Source organism: Clytia hemisphaerica, unplaced genomic scaffold, assembly GCF_902728285.1.
Source record: "Clytia hemisphaerica strain Z4C2 unplaced genomic scaffold, Clytia hemisphaerica genome assembly, whole genome shotgun sequence".
NCBI lineage: Eukaryota > Metazoa > Cnidaria > Hydrozoa > Leptothecata > Clytiidae > Clytia > Clytia hemisphaerica.
This window is the reverse complement of record NW_027103585.1, coordinates 233,560-254,820: the sequence shown is the minus strand read 5'-3', so window position 1 is coordinate 254,820 and position 21,261 is coordinate 233,560. Positions and strand designations below refer to the sequence as shown.

The window sequence follows — 21,261 nt, the reverse complement described above, 5'->3', positions numbered from 1 at the left end:
TAGGCAAGAATAAACATTCCTAAAAACTTTACAAATATAATGAAAGCCTAAAAAGATAATCAATTTTCATTCAGTATAATGATTGGCAAGATAAATACAAAGGAGTCTTCGAAAAACCAACCTTTCCACATAATTTTACACCATCTTGCTACATTCAAAGTATCAATGAGTTTTTCAATTAAGCATGATAGGCAAGAATAAACAATCCTAAAAACTTTACAAATATAATAAAAGCCTAAAAAGATAATCATTTTTCATTCAGTATAATGATTTGCGAGATAAATACAAAGGAGTCTTCGAAAATCCAACCTCTCCATAGGATGTTCAACCGTCTTGCTACATTCATGGTATCAATGAGATTTCCAATTAAGCATGATAGGCAAGAATAAACAATCTTAAAAAGTTTACCAATAGAATGAAAGCCTAAAAAGTTTACCAATAGAATGAAAGCCTAAAAAGATAATCAATTTTCATTCAGTATAATGATTGGCAAGATAAATACAAAGGAGTCTTCGAAAAACCAATCTTTACATAGGATGTTCAACCGTCTTGCTACATTCATTGGATCAATGAGTTTTTGAGTTAAGCGTGATAGGGAAGAATAGACAATCCTAAAAACTATACAAATATAATGAAAGCCTAAAAAGATAATCATTTTTCATTCAGTATAATGATTTGTAAGATAAATACAAAGCAGTCTTCGAACAACCAACCTTTACATATGATTTTCCACCGTCTTGCTACATTAATGGTATCAATGAGTTTTTCAATTAAGCATGATAGGCCAGAATAAACAATCCTAAAAACTTTACAAATATAATTAAAGCCTAAAAAGATAATCATTTTTCATTCAGTATAATGAATTGCAAGATAAATACAGGAGTCTTCGAACAACCAACCTTTACATATGATTTTCCACCTTCTTGCTACATTCATGGTATCAATGAGATTTCCAATTAAGCATGATAGGCCAGAATAAACAATCCTAAAAAGTTTACCAATAGAATGAAAGCATAAAATGATGTTCAATTTTCATTCAGTATATTGATTGGCAAGATAAATACAAAGGAGTCTTCGAACAACCAACCTTTACATATGATTTTCCACCGTCTTGCTACATTCATGGTATCAATGAGTTTTTCAATTAAGCATGATAGGCAAGAATAAACAATCCTAAAAACTTTACAAATATAATGAAAGCCTAAAAAGATAATCATTTTTCATTCAGTATAATGATTGGCAAGATAAATACAAAGGAGTCTTCGAAAAACCAACCTTTCCACATGATTTTACACCATCTTGCTACATTCATAGTATCAATGAGTTTTTCAATTAAGCATGATAGGCAAGAATAAACAATCCTAAAAAGTTTACCAATAGAATGAAAGCCTAAAAAGATGTTCAATTTTCATTCAGTATATTGATTGGTAAGATAAATACAAAGGAGTCTTCGAAAAACCAAACTTTCCATAGGATGTTCAACCGTCTTGCTACATTCATGGTATCAATAATATTTCCAATAAAGCATGATAGGCAAGAATATACAATCCTAAAAACTTTAAAAATAGAATGAAAGCATAAAATGATGTTCAATTTTCATTCAGTATATTGATTGGCAAGATAAATACAAAGGAGTCTTCGAAAAACCAACCTTTCTATATGATTTTCCACCGTCTTGCTACATTCATGGTATCAATAAGTTTTCCAATAAAGCATGATAGGCAAGAATAAATATTCCTAAAAACTTTACAAATATAATGAAAGCCTAAAAAGATAATCAATTTTCATTCAGTATAATGATTGGCAAGATAAATACAAAGGAGTCTTCAAAAAACCAACCTTTCCACATAATTTTACACCATCTTGCTACATTCAAAGTATCAATGAGATTTCCAATTAAGCATGATAGGCCAGAATAAACAATCCTAAAAAGTTTTCCAATAGAATGAAAGCCTAAAAAGATGTTCAATTTTCATTCAGTATATTGATTGGTAAGATAAATACAAAGGAGTCTTTGAAAAACCAACCTCTCCATAGGATGTTCAACTGTCTTGCTACATTCATGGTATCAATAAGTTTTCCAATAAAGCATGATAGGCAAGAATAAACATTCCTAAAAACTTTACAAATATAATAAAAGCCTAAAAAGATAATCAATTTTCATTCAGTATAATGATTGGCAAGATAAATACAAAGGAGTCTTCGAAAAACCAATCTTTACATAGGATGTTCAACCGTCGTGCTACATTCATTGGATCAATGAGTTTTTGAGTTAAGCGTGATAGGGAAGAATAGACAATCCTAAAAACTATACAAATATAATGAAAGCCTAAAAAGATAATCATTTTTCATTCAGTAAAATGATTTGTAAGATAAATACAATGCAGTCTTCGAAAAACCAACCTTTACATATGATTTTCCACCGTCTTGCTACATTAATGGTATCAATGAGTTTTTCAATTAAGCATGATAGGCAAGAATAAACAATCCTAAAAACTTTACAAATATAATTAAAGCCTAAAAAGATAATCATTTTTCATTCAGTATAATGAATTGCAAGATAAATACAAAGCAGTCTTCGAAAAACCAACCTTTACATATGATTTTCCACCTTCTTGCTACATTCATGGTATCAATGAGATTTCCAATTAAGCATGATAGGCCAGAATAAACAATCCTAAAAAGTTTACCAATAGAATGAAAGCATAAAATGATGTTCAATTTTCATTCAGTATATTGATTGGCAAGATAAATACAAAGGAGTCTTCGAACAACCAACCTTTACATATGATTTTCCACCGTCTTGCTACATTAATGGTATCAATGAGTTTTTCAATTAAGCATGATAGGCAAGAATAAACAATCCTAAAAACTTTACAAATATAATTAAAGCCTAAAAAGATAATCATTTTTCATTCAGTATAATGATTGGCAAGATAAATACAAAGGAGTCTTCGAAAAACCAACCTTTCCACATGATTTTACACCGTCTTGCTACATTCATAGTATCAATGAGTTTTTCAATTAAGCATGATAGGCAAGAATAAACAATCCTAAAAAGTTTACCAATAGAATGAAAGCCTAAAAAGATGTTCAATTTTCATTCAGTATATTGATTGGTAAGATAAATACAAAGGAGTCTTCGAAAAACCAAACTTTCCATAGGATGTTCAACCGTCTTGCTACATTCATGGTATCAATAATATTTCCAATAAAGCATGATAGGCAAGAATATACAATCCTAAAAACTTTACAAATATAATGAAAGGTTAAAAAGATAATCAATTGTCATTAAGTATAATGATTGGCAAGGTAAATAAAAAGGAGTCTTCGAAAAACCAACCTTTCCACATAATTTTACACCTTCTTGCTACATTCATGGTATCAATGAGATTTCCAATTAAGCATGATAGGCCAGAATAAACAATCCTAAAAAGTTTACCAATAGAATGAAAGCATAAAATGATGTTCAATTTTCATTCAGTATATTGATTGGCAAGATAAATACAAAGGAGTCTTCGAACAACCAACCTTTACATATGATTTTCCACCGTCTTGCTACATTGATTGGATCAATGAGTTTTTTAGTTATGCGTGATAGGGAAGAATAGACAATCCTAAAAACTATACAAATATAATGAAAGCCTAAAAAGATAATAATTTTTCATTCAGTATAATGATTTGTAAGATAAATACAAAGGAGTCTTCGAACAACCAACCTTTACATATGATTTTCCACCGTCTTGCTACATTAATGGTATCAATGAGTTTTTCAATTAAGCATGATAGGCAAGAATAAACATTCCTAAAAAGATTACAAATAGAAAGAAAGCCTAAAATGATGTTCAATTTTCATTCAGTATATTGATTGGCAAGATAAATACAACGGAGTCTTCGAACAACCAACCTTTACATATGATTTTCCACCTTCTTGCTACATTCATGGTATCAATGCGATTTCCAATTAAGCATGAAAGGCCAGAATAAACAATCCTAAAAAGTTTACCAATAGAATGAAAGCATAAAATGATGTTCAATTTTCATTCAGTATAATGATTGGCAAGATAAATAAAAAGGAGTCTTCGAAAAACCAACCTTTCCACATAATTTTACACCATCTTGCTACATTCAAAGTATCAATGAGTTTTTCAATTAAGCATGATAGGCAAGAATAAACAATCCTAAAAACTTTACAAATATAATAAAAGCCTAAAAAGATAATCATTTTTCATTCAGTATAATGATTTGCAAGATAAATACAAAGGAGTCTTCGAAACACCAACCTCTCCATAGGATGTTCAACCGTCTTGCTACATTCATGGTATCAATGAGATTTCCAATTAAGCATGATAGGCAAGAATAAACAATCTTAAAAAGTTTACCAATAGAATGAAAGCCTAAAAAGTTTACCAATAGAATGAAAGCCTAAAAAGATAATCAATTTTCATTCAGTATAATGATTGGCAAGATAAATACAAAGGAGTCTTCGAAAAACCAATCTTTACATAGGATGTTCAACCGTCTTCCTACATTCATTGGATCAATGAGTTTTTGAGTTAAGCGTGATAGGGAAGAATAGACAATCCTAAAAACTATACAAATATAATGAAAGCCTAAAAAGATAATCATTTTTCATTCAGTATAATGATTTGTAAGATAAATACAAAGCAGTCTTCGAAAAACCAACCTTTCCACATGATTTTACACCGTCTTGCTACATTCATGGTATCAATGAATTTTCCAATTAAGCATGATAGGCAAGAATACACAATCCTAAACACTTTACAAATAGAAAGAAAGCCTAAAAAGATGTTCAATTTTCATTCAGTATATTGATTGGCAAGATAAATACAAAGGAGTCTTCGAAAAACCAACCTTTACATATGATTTTCCACCTTCTTGCTACATTCATGGTATCAATGAGATTTCCAATTAAGCATGATAGGCCAGAATAAACAATCCTAAAAAGTTTACCAATAGAATGAAAGCATAAAATGATGTTCAATTTTCATTCACTATATTGATTGGCAAGATAAATACAAAGGAGTCTTCGAACAACCAACCTTTACATATGATTTTCCACCGTCTTGCTACATTCATGGTATCAATGAGTTTTTCAATTAAGCATGATAGGCAAGAATAAACAATCCTAAAATCTTTACAAATATAATGAAAGCCTAAAAAGATAATCATTTTTCATTCAGTATAATGATTGGCAAGATAAATACAAAGGAGTCTTCGAAAAACCAACCTTTCCACATGATTTTACACCGTCTTGCTACATTCATAGTATCAATGAGTTTTTCAATTAAGCATGATAGGCAAGAATAAACAATCCTAAAAAGTTTACCAATAGAATGAAAGCCTAAAAAGATGTTCAATTTTCATTCAGTATATTGATTGGTAAGATAAATACAAAGGAGTCTTCGAAAAACCAAACTTTCCATAGGATGTTCAACCGTCTTGCTACATTCATGGTATCAATAATATTTCCAATAAAGCATGATAGGCAAGAATATACAATCCTAAAAACTTTAAAAATAGAATGAAAGCATAAAATGATGTTCAATTTTCATTCAGTATATTGATTGGCAAGATAAATACAAAGGAGTCTTCGAAAAACCAACCTTTCCATATGATTTTCCACCGTCTTGCTACATTCATGGTATCAATAAGTTTTCCAATAACGCATGATAGGCAAGAATAAATATTCCTAAAAACTTTACAAATATAATGAAAGCCTAAAAAGATAATCAATTTTCATTCAGTATAATGATTGGCAAGATAAATACAAAGGAGTCTTCGAAAAACCAACCTTTCCACATAATTTTACACCATCTTGCTACATTCAAAGTATCAATGACATTTCCAATTAAGCATGATAGGCCAGAATAAACAATCCTAAAAAGTTTACCAATAGAATGAAAGCCTAAAAAGATGTTCAATTTTCATTCAGTATATTGATTGGTAAGATAAATACAAAGGAGTCTTTGAAAAACCAACCTCTCCATAGGATGTTCAACTGTCTTGCTACATTCATGGTATCAATAAGTTTTCCAATTAAGCATGATAGGCAAGAATAAACATTCCTAAAAAGATTACAAATAGAAAGAAAGCCTAAAATGATGTTCAATTTTCATTCAGTATATTGATTGGCAAGATAAATACAAAGGAGCCTTCGAAAAACCAACCTTTCCATATGATTTTCCACCATCTTGCTACATTCATGGTATCAATGAGTTTTTCAATTAAGCATGATAGGCAAGAATAAACAATCCTAAAAACTTTACAAATATAATGAAAGCCTAAAAAGATAATCAATTTTCATTCAGTATAATGATTGGCAAGATAAATACAAAGGAGTCTTCGAAAAACCAACCTTTCCACATAATTTTACACCATCTTGCTACATTCAAAGTATCAATAAGTTTTCCAATAAAGCATGATAGGCAAGAATAAATATTCCTAAAAACTTTACAAATATAATGAAAGCCTAAAAAGATAATCAATTTTCATTCAGTATAATGATTGGCAAGATAAATACAAAGGAGTCTTCGAAAAACCAACCTTTCCACATAATTTTACACCATCTTGCTACATTCAAAGTATCAATGAGATTTCCAATTAAGCATGATAGGCCAGAATAAACAATCCTAAAAAGTTTACCAATAGAATGAAAGCCTAAAAAGATGTTCAATTTTAATTCAGTATATTGATTGGTAAGATAAATAAAAAGGAGTCTTCGAAAAACCAACCTTTCCATAGGATGTTTAACCGTCTTGCTACATTGATTGGATCAATGAGTTTTTTAGTTATGCGTGATAGGGAAGAATAGACAATCCTAAAAACTATACAAATATAATGAAAGCCTAAAAAGATAATAATTTTTCATTCAGTATAATGATTTGTAAGATAAATGCAAAGGAGTCTTCGAACAACCAACCTTTACATATGATTTTCCACCGTCTTGCTACATTAATGGTATCAATGAGTTTTTCAATTAAGCATGATAGGCAAGAATAAACAATTCTAAAAACTTTACAAATATAATTAAAGCCTAAAAAGATAATCATTTTTCATTCAGTATAATGAATTGCAAGATAAATACAAAGGAGTCTTCGAACAACCAACCTTTACATATGATTTTCCACCTTCTTGCTACATTCATGGTATCAATGCGATTTCCAATTAAGCATGATAGGCCAGAATAAACAATCCTAAAAAGTTTACCAATAGAATGAAAGCATAAAATGATGTTCAATTTTCATTCAGTATAATGATTGGCAAGATAAATAAAAAGGAGTCTTCGAAAAACCAACCTTTCCACATAATTTTACACCATCTTGCTACATTCAAAGTATCAATGAGTTTTTCAATTAAGCATGATAGGCAAGAATAAACAATCCTAAAAACTTTACAAATATAATAAAAGCCTAAAAAGATAATCATTTTTCATTCAGTATAATGATTTGCAAGATAAATACAAAGGAGTCTTCGAACAACCAACCTTTACATATGATTTTCCACCGTCTTGCTACATTCATGGTATCAATGAGTTTTTCAATTAAGCATGATAGGCAAGAATAAACAATCCTAAAAACTTTACAAATATAATGAAAGCCTAAAAAGATAATCATTTTTCATTCAGTATAATGATTGGCAAGATAAATACAAAGGAGTCTTCGAAAAACCAACCTTTCCACATGATTTTACACCGTCTTGCTACATTCATAGTATCAATGAGTTTTTCAATTAAGCATGATAGGCAAGAATAAACAATCCTAAAAAGTTTACCAATAGAATGAAAGCCTAAAAAGATGTTCAATTTTCATTCAGTATATTGATTGGTAAGATAAATACAAAGGAGTCTTCGAAAAACCAAACTTTCCATAGGATGTTCAACCGTCTTGCTACATTCATGGTATCAATAATATTTCCAATAAAGCATGATAGGCAAGAATATACAATCCTAAAAACTTTAAAAATAGAATGAAAGCATAAAATGATGTTCAATTTTCATTCAGTATATTGATTGGCAAGATAAATACAAAGGAGTCTTCGAAAAACCAACCTTTCCATATGATTTTCCACCGTCTTGCTACATTCATGGTATCAATAAGTTTTCCAATAAAGCATGATAGGCAAGAATAAATATTCCTAAAAACTTTACAAATATAATGAAAGCCTAAAAAGATAATCAATTTTCATTCAGTATAATGATTGGCAAGATAAATACAAAGGAGTCTTCGAAAAACCAACCTTTCCACATAATTTTACACCATCTTGCTACATTCAAAGTATCAATGAGATTTCCAATTAAGCATGATAGGCCAGAATAAACAATCCTAAAAAGTTTACCAATAGAATGAAAGCCTAAAAAGATGTTCAATTTTCATTCAGTATATTGATTGGTAAGATAAATACAAAGGAGTCTTTGAAAAACCAACCTCTCCATAGGATGTTCAACTGTCTTGCTACATTCATGGTATCAATAAGTTTTCCAATTAAGCATGATAGGCAAGAATAAACATTCCTAAAAAGATTACAAATAGAAAGAAAGCCTAAAATGATGTTCAATTTTCATTCAGTATATTGATTGGCAAGATAAATACAAAGGAGTCTTCGAAAAACCAAACTTTCCATAGGATGTTCAACCGTCTTGCTACATTCATGGTATCAATAAGTTTTCCAATAAAGCATGATAGGCAAGAATAAACATTCCTAAAAACTTTACAAATATAATAAAAGCCTAAAAAGATAATCAATTTTCATTCAGTATAATGATTGGCAAGATAAATACTCCATAAAAACGAATGGGAGAAGGAGAGTCAGCAAAAACTACTAAAGTTGTCAGTGAATTGGATGCAGGTTGACGCGTGCCAAGATTATGTATTGGTTTACTGAATAACATGTTTAGACTTTTAGGTGATATTTTATGGATGAATTTATAGATGAGTTTATTGCATTCTAGTTTATAGAGGGAATTGATGTTAAATGCATTTAGTGGTTTCGTATTATTTTTATAGTAGATTTTTTCTATCTTGTATGATATACTGTTTATCAGAGAATTTAACTCACCTAGACCCTTGGTGCTAGGTGAGCCCCAAGATGTAATACAATATTGTAAGTGACATTGTATAAAAGCATGATAAAGAGAAGATAAACAATGAGGAGAAATTAAATAACTTAATTTACGTACAAGACCAGAGCCTTGTTTTACTTTGTTAGCTACATGATGGATATGAGCTTGCCAATCTAGTTTTTCATCAATAATTACTCCAAGATATTTGGTTGAACTTGGTTACCTGATATCAGAACATTGAAATTTTCAACTTGCTTTTTACCTGTGAAGAGAAGAAAGCAAGATTTTTTAATATTTAATGATAGCCTATTGTTCACCAACCAATTATTTACAAGTTCTAATTCTTCATTTACCAAATTCTCTAGGGTTTGAGGGTCGTCATTGCATGAAAAGAGAGATGTATCGTCAGCAAATAGGGTAAATGAAAATTTAGCTGATGACAAGGGAAGATCATTGATATAAATAAGGAAAAGTGTGGGACATAGGACTGAGCCTTGGGGAACTTCGTATTCCATTTCAAGAGGGGTTGATGTTTCTGAATCAATACTTACAACTTGTTTTCGGTTGGATAAGTAACTTTGAAACCACTTGTTCAGTGGACCCCTTATTCCAATTGCATTTAGCTTACTTATGAGAATGTCATGGTTGACTGTATCAAATGCCTTAGCTAGATCAAGCAGAATAGTACAGCAGATCTTTTTCTTTTTGATTTGTGAATATATTTCATCAGTCAACTTTAACACAGCATCTGAGGTAGACTTACCTGTCTGAAAACCAAATTGGTCTTGGTAGAGTATGTTATTATCTATGAGAAACTTTTTCATTCTATGGTTTATGGCTTTTTCAAAGATTTTATCAAAAATAGGAAGAACTGAAATGGGTCGGTAATTTGAAATATCAGTGCCGTAGCAACTGGGGGGGGGGCAAGGGGGGCTATGCCCCCCAATATTTTTGTCAAAAATGGTTATTTTGCAAGATGCAAAGTTTTTTTTTTAAATTTGTCATAATTGTCGTTATGTGCATGTTTTGAGTGTATTTTTAAGCAATCTAGAGCTCAAATTTTCAAAATTTTCCCCCTCGGCCCAAACCATGGTTGGCCCTCGCGGTGTCACTAAACTTCAGCCCCCCCCAATATGAAAATGCTTCCTACGGCACCGAAATATCATGCTTATTACCATTATTTTTAAAAACTGGTGTAACTTTGGCAGTCTTGAGTTTTTCAGGAAATACGCCCTTTTTTACAGATTTATTGATGATAATAGCTAATTCTGGACTGATTAGTATGGTGGCCCATGAGTGTCATGACTACTTTTGAAAATAAAACATTAAAATGTTAAAAAATGTTGAAAAATAATTAAATAATAATAAAAGAAAAAAATTGATTTTTAACAAAAGAAAAAATATATATAGTCAAAGAAGTATTGAACCTTCAACTATTCAAAAAATGTAATAAACAAAAAGAGACAAAACAATACCAACAAGAGGACACAACAACACAACATGCTCAGGATGAATATTCATAAAATGGAAACCAGGTCTGTGATATCAAATGATGACAAAAGATCTAAACTATTTGTACATAATTCTGATGGAGCAGAAAAACAGAAATGGGACAATGGTGTATTCTTCGGAAGTATCTCAAAAGCAAAAGTGCACATCATGATCTAAATCGACCAAAAGGAAAGAAGCAACTCAATGTGAGAAAAAGTAAAATTAAACACAAGTAAAAGTGACTCAATATGAATCAATTAAATATATTCAAAGAAAACACAAACTCTGTTCTTCAGTTTTCAACCTACATAGGATTTCGGCCATTTTCGAAAATATCCTCCCTAATGATATAAACAGGGTAATGTAGGTAGGCCTAGCAATGTTGATCAGGCATCACCACAGATGAGGTCGTAAAAATAAATGTGTTTCTTTGAATTATTAAAACGCGCGCAAAAGTATAAAAACAAACTCAAACATAAAACCTACGGACCTGCCGAAGATACCAAAAACTAGCTAGAGAAGTTCTACCCACTGGACAAAGTTGCCACATCTTTGACCCGTTCTGCCACTAACGTTGCAGATAATACATTCGAAGGTAAAGAAAAAACACTTGAAATAGACTGCCACCATCTATGACAAGGGAGAAGAAGATTGAAAGGATGGAAAAAAGCATGAGAATTTTTTGAAAAGTTGGGTGATAGCCCGGTTCGATGCCTCGTATCCCCGTGGCCGCTCACCGCAAAAGCTGGTGAACGACTGCATTTAAACTGAGTTGAAACCTTGAAAATTCCGAACTGTGACGTGTAATGACTCTACGCAGACTAAGATTGAGTTTACCAACTGTAGCGCCTTGGGCACGCATTCTTTGAATAAATATGTGAGATTTGTCTCTCAAGTCTTCAAATAAAAGAGTGGATCGAGCTATTCTCAAAAACTCACCAACAAACGAAGAATAAAAAATGGACTCTGGCATATTACTGTCAATGTGAGGCATACGAACAATAGAAAAAGGGAAGGCATCGCGTTTGTCAAACAACTTGTAAACAAAAACCCCGTCTTTGATGGAAATGTCAAGGTTAAGGAACGAAGCATGAGATCCTGAGTGTTCAACTTTGAGCTCAAGTTCATCTGGATATATTTCTCTATATACTGATTCGAACATGTTCCCATCGTTTACAGCACAGAGATCATCAATGAATCGTTTGGTTGAATGAAAATGACGAGCCTTCACTTTATCTTGTTCAATCAACTGGGTCATATATCTATGTTCGTATTGATATAAAAATAAGTTAGCCCAAAATGGCGCTGGATCGATGCCCATTGGGATACCTATGACCTGACACATGACAACATTGCCAGCTTTGAAAAAACAATTTTTAATCAGATGTTTGACAGCGGTTTTCAAAGAACTTTTTGAAAAGGAAATAGACGATTTAGGTTTCGTTCTCGACCAGTAAGCTTTGTCGTTCTGGGAGATGGCAATATATTTCGAACTACCTGCATCAAAAACAAAGTCAATAACCTCTGCCAATTCTTTAATAAGTTTGTCATGAGGGATCTTTGTGTAAAGAGTACTGAAGTCAAAGGTGGAAATAGACTTAGCATTCTTCTTTTTATTGATACGGTTTAAGGACTCCAAAACAGGATTGCAATTTTGAAGCACCCAAAACTTATTGTAATTACTCAAGAATTTTGACTTTGTGTGAAAATTTTCTATCTGTCGATAAATGAGTTTAAATACTAAGCTTATAGATTTCGAAATAAGTTTAGTAGAACAATGTTTTGATGCTATGATAAATCGCTTTCCTGTGGGATGTTTATGCTTTTTGGGGGTCCAATAGATACTTGGAAGATCCAAGTCTTTGTCCGAAACCGTAAACCCAAGACGTTTTGAATACAAAACATTTTTATCAACAATCTCCATTTTGTCACGATGGACTTTGACATATGTCTCATTCCCTGTGCCAATATATATATTTATTTAAAAATTTAAAGAAATAAAGAAAATAAAGAAAATATAAAAGAAATTAAAAAAGTTTAAAATGAAAAAGTTTTTTATTTATCGTGTTTAACGTGGCCCATCGATATCATAGCCCAAGGATGTCATACGGTGCCGTCAACTATAATTTGTCGTTGCCGTAATGTAATCGTTCGATAGGCCGGCTACCGTAAAGTTTGTTTGTTTACATCCTGCGCCATATTGAACTTGAAACACGCGGGAAGCAGTGAAGCAGTCCAAAAGCAGCAGAAAAAATCCAAAATGTCTGGAAAAAAGCGAGGACAAGATCAATACAAAGCTTTTCTTGAAGGTTTGAAAGACAAAAAGAGCAGCAAAGGAGGGAAATTTGAATCCTTCGAAAATTTGACCGTCCAGAGAATGTCCACTGGAGTATCAGGCAAATTACAAACCTACGACCGGATTGGACCCCTCACCTATGTTAATTTCAATGGTATGCAGCTTACACTTGACAATATTAAGAAGGCATGTAAAAATCACTTTCATCTTGAGATGAAACAGAACCAAGAGATCGATATTTTGGCTGGAGAACGTGGCCCTTCCTGGACCCAAATCTCAGAAATCAAGAAGTTTGTTCCTCTTCACATTAGATTCGTTCCTGGGAAAGCAAATAATGAAACATCTACATTTAAGTCTTCATTGCCACCAGCCCGCAAAAGATCAGCAAATGCATCTGGTATTTCTAGTAATAATTCAACTCAAATACAAAAATCACACTTTCCAACAAGCAAGCTTCCAGTGGCAAACATCAATGGGCCACTTGTATCATTACCCCCATCAAAATACATGAAAATGGGACAACTGATTGAGCCACAAAATTCAAAATTGAAAGTGTTTACATTGGAGGAATTCAATGTCAACACGCAGAGATGGTTACCCCCTTTGAGGTGAAAATGACAATGGAGGAACAACCATTTGGACATGGTGGCTTCCGAGATGTGTTTAAAGCATTCAGCTGCAATAAACTCTATGGTGATTATGTTGTAAAAACATTTCAAAAAGAAAAAATTGATGTTCTTAAAGAAAGGTTATTCACAGAGGAAGAGCATGCCAGAAAAACAGTTCAAATGCATGCCCTAGCACAATACCTTTCAGTTAAATTCAAACAAGTGATTCCTAAGGATTTTGGTGAATCCTTTGTGTACACAACTTTGTATTTTGGTAAATTCAACGATGGTAATGGTGATCAATACGTTACTGTAGAAAGGTTTTTGGAGGGAGAATTTGAGAAATTTGTCAATAATGATGGTAATATTAACCATGCACCAGAGTTAGATAAAACTTTGTTAAAAAAGGCTGAAACATTTGCTCACTATACATACCTAGAATCAAGAAAATCTTTAATGGTCGTAGATCTGCAAGGGGTGAAATACACTTTGAGCGACCCTGAAATTGCCAGTCAAAACTCGCATGACAGTACAGACAAGATGTACTTTTGTACAGGAAATTGGGGTCATGAAGCTATCCAGAAATTTTTAAAAGTGCACAAGTGCAATAGTTGGTGCAAGCAAATTGGTAAGAGATTTGGAGAATGACTTTCAAAACGTACATATCATACATACAATCATATTTAAATTGAAACTTCTTCCATTTTCTTTTTGAGTAATTTTTGAAACTCGAACTGTTTATTGTTCTCCTGTTCCTATTTTGTTATTATTTTTTGAGTTATTTCATGAAGTGTAATTCATTTTTTTGCCCTCAGACATCACAAACATATATACAAATATTTCTGTGAGTATTTTGTTTTTAGCTTTTGTTTATTCTTCTGAAAGAGGGTGAAAAGATTGCACAGTTTATGTGGATGGAACATTTTCTAGGAATTCACCCATTGACTTGACTTTGGTGTGAATTTATTTATTGAAAAGTGATTTTGATTTTAGACTTTAAAAAGAAGTCAAAATTTTGACTAAATATTTTGTATATAGGAAAAACGAAACCTACCTATTAAGTCTTTGTATGTATTATTGTAGTATTTTTGACTAGTTAGCTTTTTATTATTACATTGAAAAAACGAAAACCCACCTTTTTAAGATCCTTACTCCAATTATCAATTGTCAGTCAGTCTCTGACAAATAACCCTAACTTGCCTCCACTCCCCTTAGATGGGCTGAAAATTTTCTCGAAATACAGAGCACTTTCTATTTCAATTTCTTGAACATGTCTGAAGAAAAAAAATTACAAAAAAAAAGGTTTTTATATAAGCATCAGCTTTTTTCGAGCTAAGCTTCGATTGTGCTTATAGTGTTAATATTGTTAATAATTGTTATCTCAGCCTGGATATGCTTATAAAAAAAAGGTGTAGGAGCTAAGTTTTGACATTCAACTCAACATTCAAAGTTCTATGGTTTTCACAAAAAACAAAAGTACAGTACTCTTAGGTTCCAAATAAACGGGGGGGGGCTTGGAAATTGTACTTCTGAAACCCAAAAATAAGGTAAAAATAGGCTAAAATCAGGCTATTTAGAGCAAAATAAGGGGCCTTCTCTTTGACAGCTTAAAAAAAATTAACAAGCGGAGGGGGGGGGCATAGTGTGCAGAGGGGTCTGGACCCCCCATTAATATTTCATCCCCCCTATAAAGGTATCCCCCTATTTTTAAAATTTTTTGATCCCGCACGCCATTTACAGGGGTCCGAGCCCCCAGCATATAATTTGTACTCCCAGTATTGGGGAAGAATTTTGATGAATAAAATATATTTTTCAGTGTGAATTCGTACCAATAGTCAATGAACTTGAAAACACTAGCAAATAAACAGTAAACTAATAATAGTAAAACTAGGAAAAATAAGAAATAAGACTTTCATCAACTATCCCCCCCCCCCAATTTTTATTTGATCCCCCTCCCTATAAGCTCAAACCCCCCATTTTAACTGGAAAATTGCCCATCCCCCCTATAAAGCCTTCCTTGAAAACTCGGACCCCCCTTTATTCATACTATGGGGGGTGTTTATTTGGCACCTAAGAGTACTTAGATTTTGGACAATGGGCTCTTCCAGAAAAGTCCGTTCATAGGGGGTGGAGGATGAATTGTCCAGGGGTATTGAAAAAATACCAAAAAATTGCAATGTCCAGGGGGTAAATTCCAATGTCCAGGGGTAATTTTTTGTGTCCACGGGGTTGATTTGATGTTTGTCCAGGGGTATAACCCGTGTCCAGGGGGTTAAAAATCAAAATGTCCAGGGGTAATTCATGAAAAAAATAATATATCCTCCACCCCCCATGAACGGATTTTTTCTGGAAGAGCCCAGTGTTGAATACTTAAAATTATTTCAAAATCTCTCTAGTTTTAGAAAACTTTCTTTCAAATTATCAAAAAGTGTCAAAGATTACAGTAATCGTAAATATGATATAATACATGCACATGTTAAGGACCAATGACTTTTCTATTAATCCCCGTAGTGATCTCTTATGTAGAGAAAGGGTGCAATTATGTTAACAGAGTCTTCTTCGGGATTGATCATTTTCAGCTGCTCACAACGAATTCGCGTTTCCGGTTTGATGTAATCATCAAGATCATCATTGTTAAAAACTCCCGATAGCTGTGCCACTTCAGTCAATTCCTCTTGTGTAGTTTCAAAACCTGAGATTTGAGAAAAGGTTTACTCTCTTGATTACTCTCGGGTACCTAATAGCCGGGGGGTTGGAATAAGCGGGGGGGGGGGGTTGGAAAAAATCTCAAAACTTAATAAGCGGGGGGGGGGTTGGAATAAAAATGTCCTGGGTGGAAAATTTTTGAAAAGGAGGCTATTACAGCTGAATTAGGACAAAAAAGGGAACTTTCAAAAATATTTTCCCAAAAATTAATAAGCGGGGGGGTTGGAATAAGTATGTCCTGGGTGGAAAATTTTCGAAAAATTAATTAGCGGGGGGGGGGGACGGCTATTAAGTACCCGAGAGTAGTCAATAATTTATATAATGCAACGAAAATTTAAACAAATTAAAAATTTTCATCTGTTGAAAGATGTAAATCCGAACTCAATGTAATGTATTGATAAAAATAAAATTATATGGCAAAATTAACATACCACACTCGTGAAGACCCCAATTCTCTGGAAAACTGTAAATATGAGAGGGTTTTCCGGTAGGCAAATACGTTTCTTTTTGTTTACGAATCCGATGATTATTCCACAACTCAACAAATACATCCACTTGATGTTGAATTATTGGTACCATAACATACGCAAGAATTTCCCTGAAAAAAGAAAACATGTTCCTTAGAGAAAGAAATTCTGATTTTACGTTTTGAATGTCATTTTAAATTTTAGTTTTGAATGTTATGGACATAATTTCAACAAAAACTACATATATAAATTCTTCATATAGTGAATAAAATGATAAAATATATCAAAATGAGGCGACTGCCAGTTTTCTTTCTTTTTTGAAATACTGTAATACCTTACTTACCTGTGTAATTCGTTTTTTGGATCGTACATAAGGTTGTCTTTCATGGTTCTTAATTGGTCTTTATAATATTCTTCTAGTTTCTCATGCAACTCCTTCCACCAGCGTTCAATCTGATAAAAAAAGGATCTGAGATTATAGACGGATTTTTTTGATGCTTTAGGGGAGGGGGTAGATGGTTAGATATTTGAAATGTTGATTGAAATGGAGTTTTAAATTTTTACAATTTTTCTTGATTTTCACTTTTATCCTAGTCCAAAAAAGAATTGGTTGGAAGACCTGTACAAAGTTTGACAGAATATAGAATCACCAAAATGAATTTAATATTTACCTGGTTTGAGGTTGATGGTCCAAATATGATGTTTTTTGTTGGATCGTCCACTTTATCCTTCAGTAAATAACAATGTACACCAGCCATCTGGACAGTTTCTGTTCCTTTATCTATTCGAAGGTTTTGAGCAACGACTTTGCTTTTGTATAGGTATTCAATGTAAAACCTTCCGATCAGATCTGGATTACTGTTGCTACTCCATACTTTCAACCACAAAATTTTTCGGCTACATGTATCGATAGATCCATAAATTGCTATCGGGAAAGTACTGTTTTGGTATCCCATCAACTTATCGTGTCCATCAAGTGAGTGGACAAAATTAGGACCAGGGGAAGAAAAGTGTCCTTTCTCTTTCTTTTTTGCTCCTGGTCTTCTTGCTTCTAGAAGCTCTGGATTTTCATTAAACATGGCACCATGTACCACAGCTCTTGGAACGTTTAATTTGTATTCTTGTCTGATTTTCTGATGCATAGCTCTATAGCCTAGAAGGGCTCCAGGTCCACCCATCTCATTGCTAACTATCCCCTGAATAACATCAACAGGGACATTGTAGTCAGTATATTGGATTCTGAAGTGGTTCAGTCGACGTGATAGTGATGATGGACTCCAAGCATATTGAGGGAAATCTCTTTTGACAAAATCCAGAATTTCACATTTCTTGAAAGTCTTAGAGACATAGTCGGTTAACACTTCTTTTAGGTTTTCATCATCCTTCCAACTATCATTTCTGATTCTTGCGATACTCATTTTTCTTTTTATTCTCTTCCTCAAAATGTGAAAAAGTTGCTTAGAGACAAATACAAAAGCTTGAGGCTTTAAATGTATAACATCAATATTGGCAAGATATGCACACAAAAAGCTGTTGAAAATAAGAATTATCTCCCTCTACAAGATAACACCAACCTATAGTATTCTCATAAAAAGTGTGCAGGTACTTAAGCTTGCTTAGAAATTTGGTTACAGTATCGTGAGATTGGTTAATTTGCATCAGTGGAGGCTAACATGCATAGCCCTCAATTAAAAGACCTGGCTGGTCATTAAAATACAAGAGCAGCCGCAGATTTCTTTGAAATATCTGTTCTCTTTTTCCAGGAGAGTAAATTTTATGGATAAATCTAGGAGATTTCAGATTTATAAGATTAATGATCATTACAGTAAAGTTGCTGCTATTTAGTTAGACCAAAGATGTATAAAAGCGTACAAGAAAGTGCTCGAATTAATTAAACTAACTGATAAACACAATTATGAGGTAAAATTAACTAGTTTGATAAAGCAAAACCACAACCACAAACAGACAAAACAACAAACATTGAAATCCATTATCTGTTTCATGTTGTTTAGAAACATACTTTCGATTTCGATCGGTAAACTTTTACGGCTGACGAACAATGTTTATACACTATCACGGTTGCCGAATTCTCGGTCACTCAAGGATACGGCACCGTATGACACCGAAAGGCTATGAGATCGATGGGCCACGCGGGTGTTATGAGTTTTTTTTTGTTTTTTTTGTTATTGTTCACACTTTTATTTTTATTTTTATTTTTTTATGTGTTTTAGATTTTTTTTATTCACTTTACATCTTTTTTTTTTTTTTTTTTTTTTTCTTAATTTTTTGAAAGATTTTGTGAGAAATCATCGATTTTTTTTCCTTTTTTGTGATTTTTCCTTAATAATTGTTATGACATTTATAGGCCACCATAGATTAGATCGCTGATTTCTTTAATGACGTTAACTGGAAATTTGTATATATCGAGGGCTTTTTCTGGATTTAGTTCTTTAATCAGACTTGAACTTCGTACTCATTAACAGGTTCAAAGAACATGCTTTGCTTTGTGTGTTTGATGCCTGCTAAAGGGTTATTGCCTGTTTTCATGTTTTTGAGAAGGTTTGGTGCTACTTGTGAAAAGTGTTCATTGAAGTTTTTGGTAATTTCTTGCTTATTTTGTAGTTGTTTCTTGCCTCGATTCATAGTTTGTGGAAGAGATTTGGAAGAATTTCTTGAAAGAAGATGGTTTATTTCTTTCCATAGTTTTTTTGAGTTTGATCTAAACAATTCAAATCTTCGTTTTTGGTAGTGAAATTTACTGTTTCTAATTTCTTTGTTGATGTTGTGTTTAAGTAATTGATAGTCTTTGAAAATCTCTCGGTTGCCTGTTCTTAAATAGATTTTATTAAGTTCTTCTTTCCTGGTAATGTTTTTTAGAATGGAATCAGTGATCCAGGGTTTACGTAGACGCTTTTGTTCTTTACGTGTGATAGGTTTTATTGGGCAATGCATTTCAAATAAAATTGATAATGTATTGTGAAGAAAATCATACATTTTTGATGGATCGTGTGTCTGCTCAATCTTATTTTTTATGCCTGCACTCAGGAGGTCTGAGCGGAATTCAGCTATGTCAAAGTTTTTGAAATCACGTTTCAGGATTTTCTTTTTGATAGGTTTGGTTTTGACAGAAGACAGAATTAAAAAATTAGGTAAGTGATCTGAGACACTTGAGATGAGATTTCCACTTATAAATTCACCGGAAACATTGTCGTGGTAGATGTTGTCTATAAGAGTTGCATTAAGCTCTTTGTCAAATTTTGTAGGATGAGTAATATAGGGGAAAGTTTTTGAACATTAAATCTACATGATCATTGGTTTCTCTGCGTTTGTTAGCTTTGAGAAGATCAATGTTGAAGTCACCCATTAAGATTATCTGTTTATTTTCTCGGCCAATCTTATTCAAAAAACTTTCAAGTTTTTCATTAAAGAGTTTGATTTTATTGCTTGGGTGACGATACACAACTCCAACAATGTAGTTACTTAGAGCACTTCCTAATTTTAGCTCTATAAATAAGGATTCACACTCAAAGTTCTCACCTGATTTCAATTCTTTCTCGAGGTCTCTTCTTCTATGATAGTTCAATTCCTCCTTGATGTACACAATCACTCCACCGTTTTGAGACTTACCTCCAACACTTTCTAATGGTTGATAGCCAAGATGCTCTTGAAGGTCAATTGGTTTGGATGGAGAGTCCCATGTTTCAGATAGACCTATAACATAAAACTTGTAATTTTTGTCATATGAACGGATGTTAGTATGAAAAAAGCTAATGTTTTCATCCTCATTTGTAAGTGTTAAGAGTTCTGATTTGTTCATAATAGTTAAAATTAATGTTTATGTCAGTTTCAGGAGCAGATGGATCACAGAAAGATATTTTTGGTAGTGTTAGTTTTAATTCTGATATTTTTTGACTGAGTTTTAACTGTGTTAAACGTTTATGTCTGTGTTTTATGAGATGTTTGGACCAAAATAGCAAAACATCATTTTGGCCCAAACAAACATTGATGTTCGGTTCAAGTTTGGGCTATATACAAAAGAATTTTTGCCTTTGATATTGAAAGCCTGGCCTAAAAAGTTTGGGCTATACCATGGACCATGTTAAAAAATCTTTCTTGTCAACCTCTTTTTTTTTCTTGTACAGTTTTCTACCATCAGTCAGTCCTGTCAAAAACTTTGCTACTTACCCCAGATAAAAGGCATGTTGATAAAGCTTTCAAGTATAAGTTTTAATCGATAAAATAGCAAGGCAAGCAACAAGTAAATAAAAATTTGCTTCCTTCAAATCTGAATATTACATGAATCTGTGTCTTTTTAAACCTATGCTAGATAGGTTTTTCTTTGGTTTTAGGGTAAATATTGACATCTAGATACTTCCATATCAGATGATTACATATAACAGCATTTAAATCTTGTCAAGCAGGCAGTAGTAATGAAAAAGCGAATAAAAAAATCATCTAACATAAAATCAAATCAAATCTCTCTCGGCAGTCAAGAAAATTATCAGCTGATTTTCAAAATAACCGTCTGTTTACAATCCCGTCGTATTACTTTGAATAAACCCGGGGGGGAGGGGTACTTAGGCAAAAATGGATGATGGGTATGTGCGGACG

At 32.6% G+C, this 21,261-nt stretch overlaps 2 protein-coding genes across 2 annotated transcripts; one reads left to right on the top strand and one right to left on the bottom strand.

Annotated features, from left to right (window-relative positions):
• Nucleotides 1–13,483: 13,483 nt before the first annotated feature.
• Nucleotides 13,484–14,125, top strand: LOC136801374 (alpha-protein kinase vwkA-like). The gene has a single exon (XM_067058013.1). It carries the CDS (start codon nt 13,484–13,486, stop codon nt 14,123–14,125), a length of 642 nt encoding a protein of 213 aa, XP_066914114.1.
• Nucleotides 14,126–15,859: 1,734 nt separating this feature from the next.
• On the bottom strand, nt 15,860–18,623 carry LOC136801344 (uncharacterized). Its single transcript, XM_067057979.1, has 4 exons — nt 17,322–18,623; nt 16,994–17,103; nt 16,615–16,781; nt 15,860–16,169 (listed from the first exon to the last, which is right to left on the bottom strand). Exons 1-4 carry the CDS (start codon nt 18,066–18,068, stop codon nt 15,976–15,978), a joined length of 1,218 nt encoding a protein of 405 aa, XP_066914080.1. The 5' UTR covers nt 18,069–18,623; the 3' UTR covers nt 15,860–15,975.
• Nucleotides 18,624–21,261: the final 2,638 nt, after the last annotated feature.

Excerpts from the sequence above, each read along its gene's own strand:
- LOC136801344 (XM_067057979.1), bottom strand. The coding sequence starts at position 18,068 with ATGAGTATCGCAAGAATCAGAAATGATAGTTGGAAGGATGATGAAAAC. Across the intron at positions 16,782-16,993 it reads CCAAAAAACGAATTACACAG|GGAAATTCTTGCGTATGTTA; the intron begins GTAAGTAAGGTA and ends TTCTTTTTTCAG. Across the intron at positions 16,170-16,614 it reads TTGGGGTCTTCACGAGTGTG|GTTTTGAAACTACACAAGAG; the intron begins GTATGTTAATTT and ends CTCAAATCTCAG.
- LOC136801374 (XM_067058013.1), top strand. The coding sequence starts at position 13,484 with ATGACAATGGAGGAACAACCATTTGGACATGGTGGCTTCCGAGATGTG.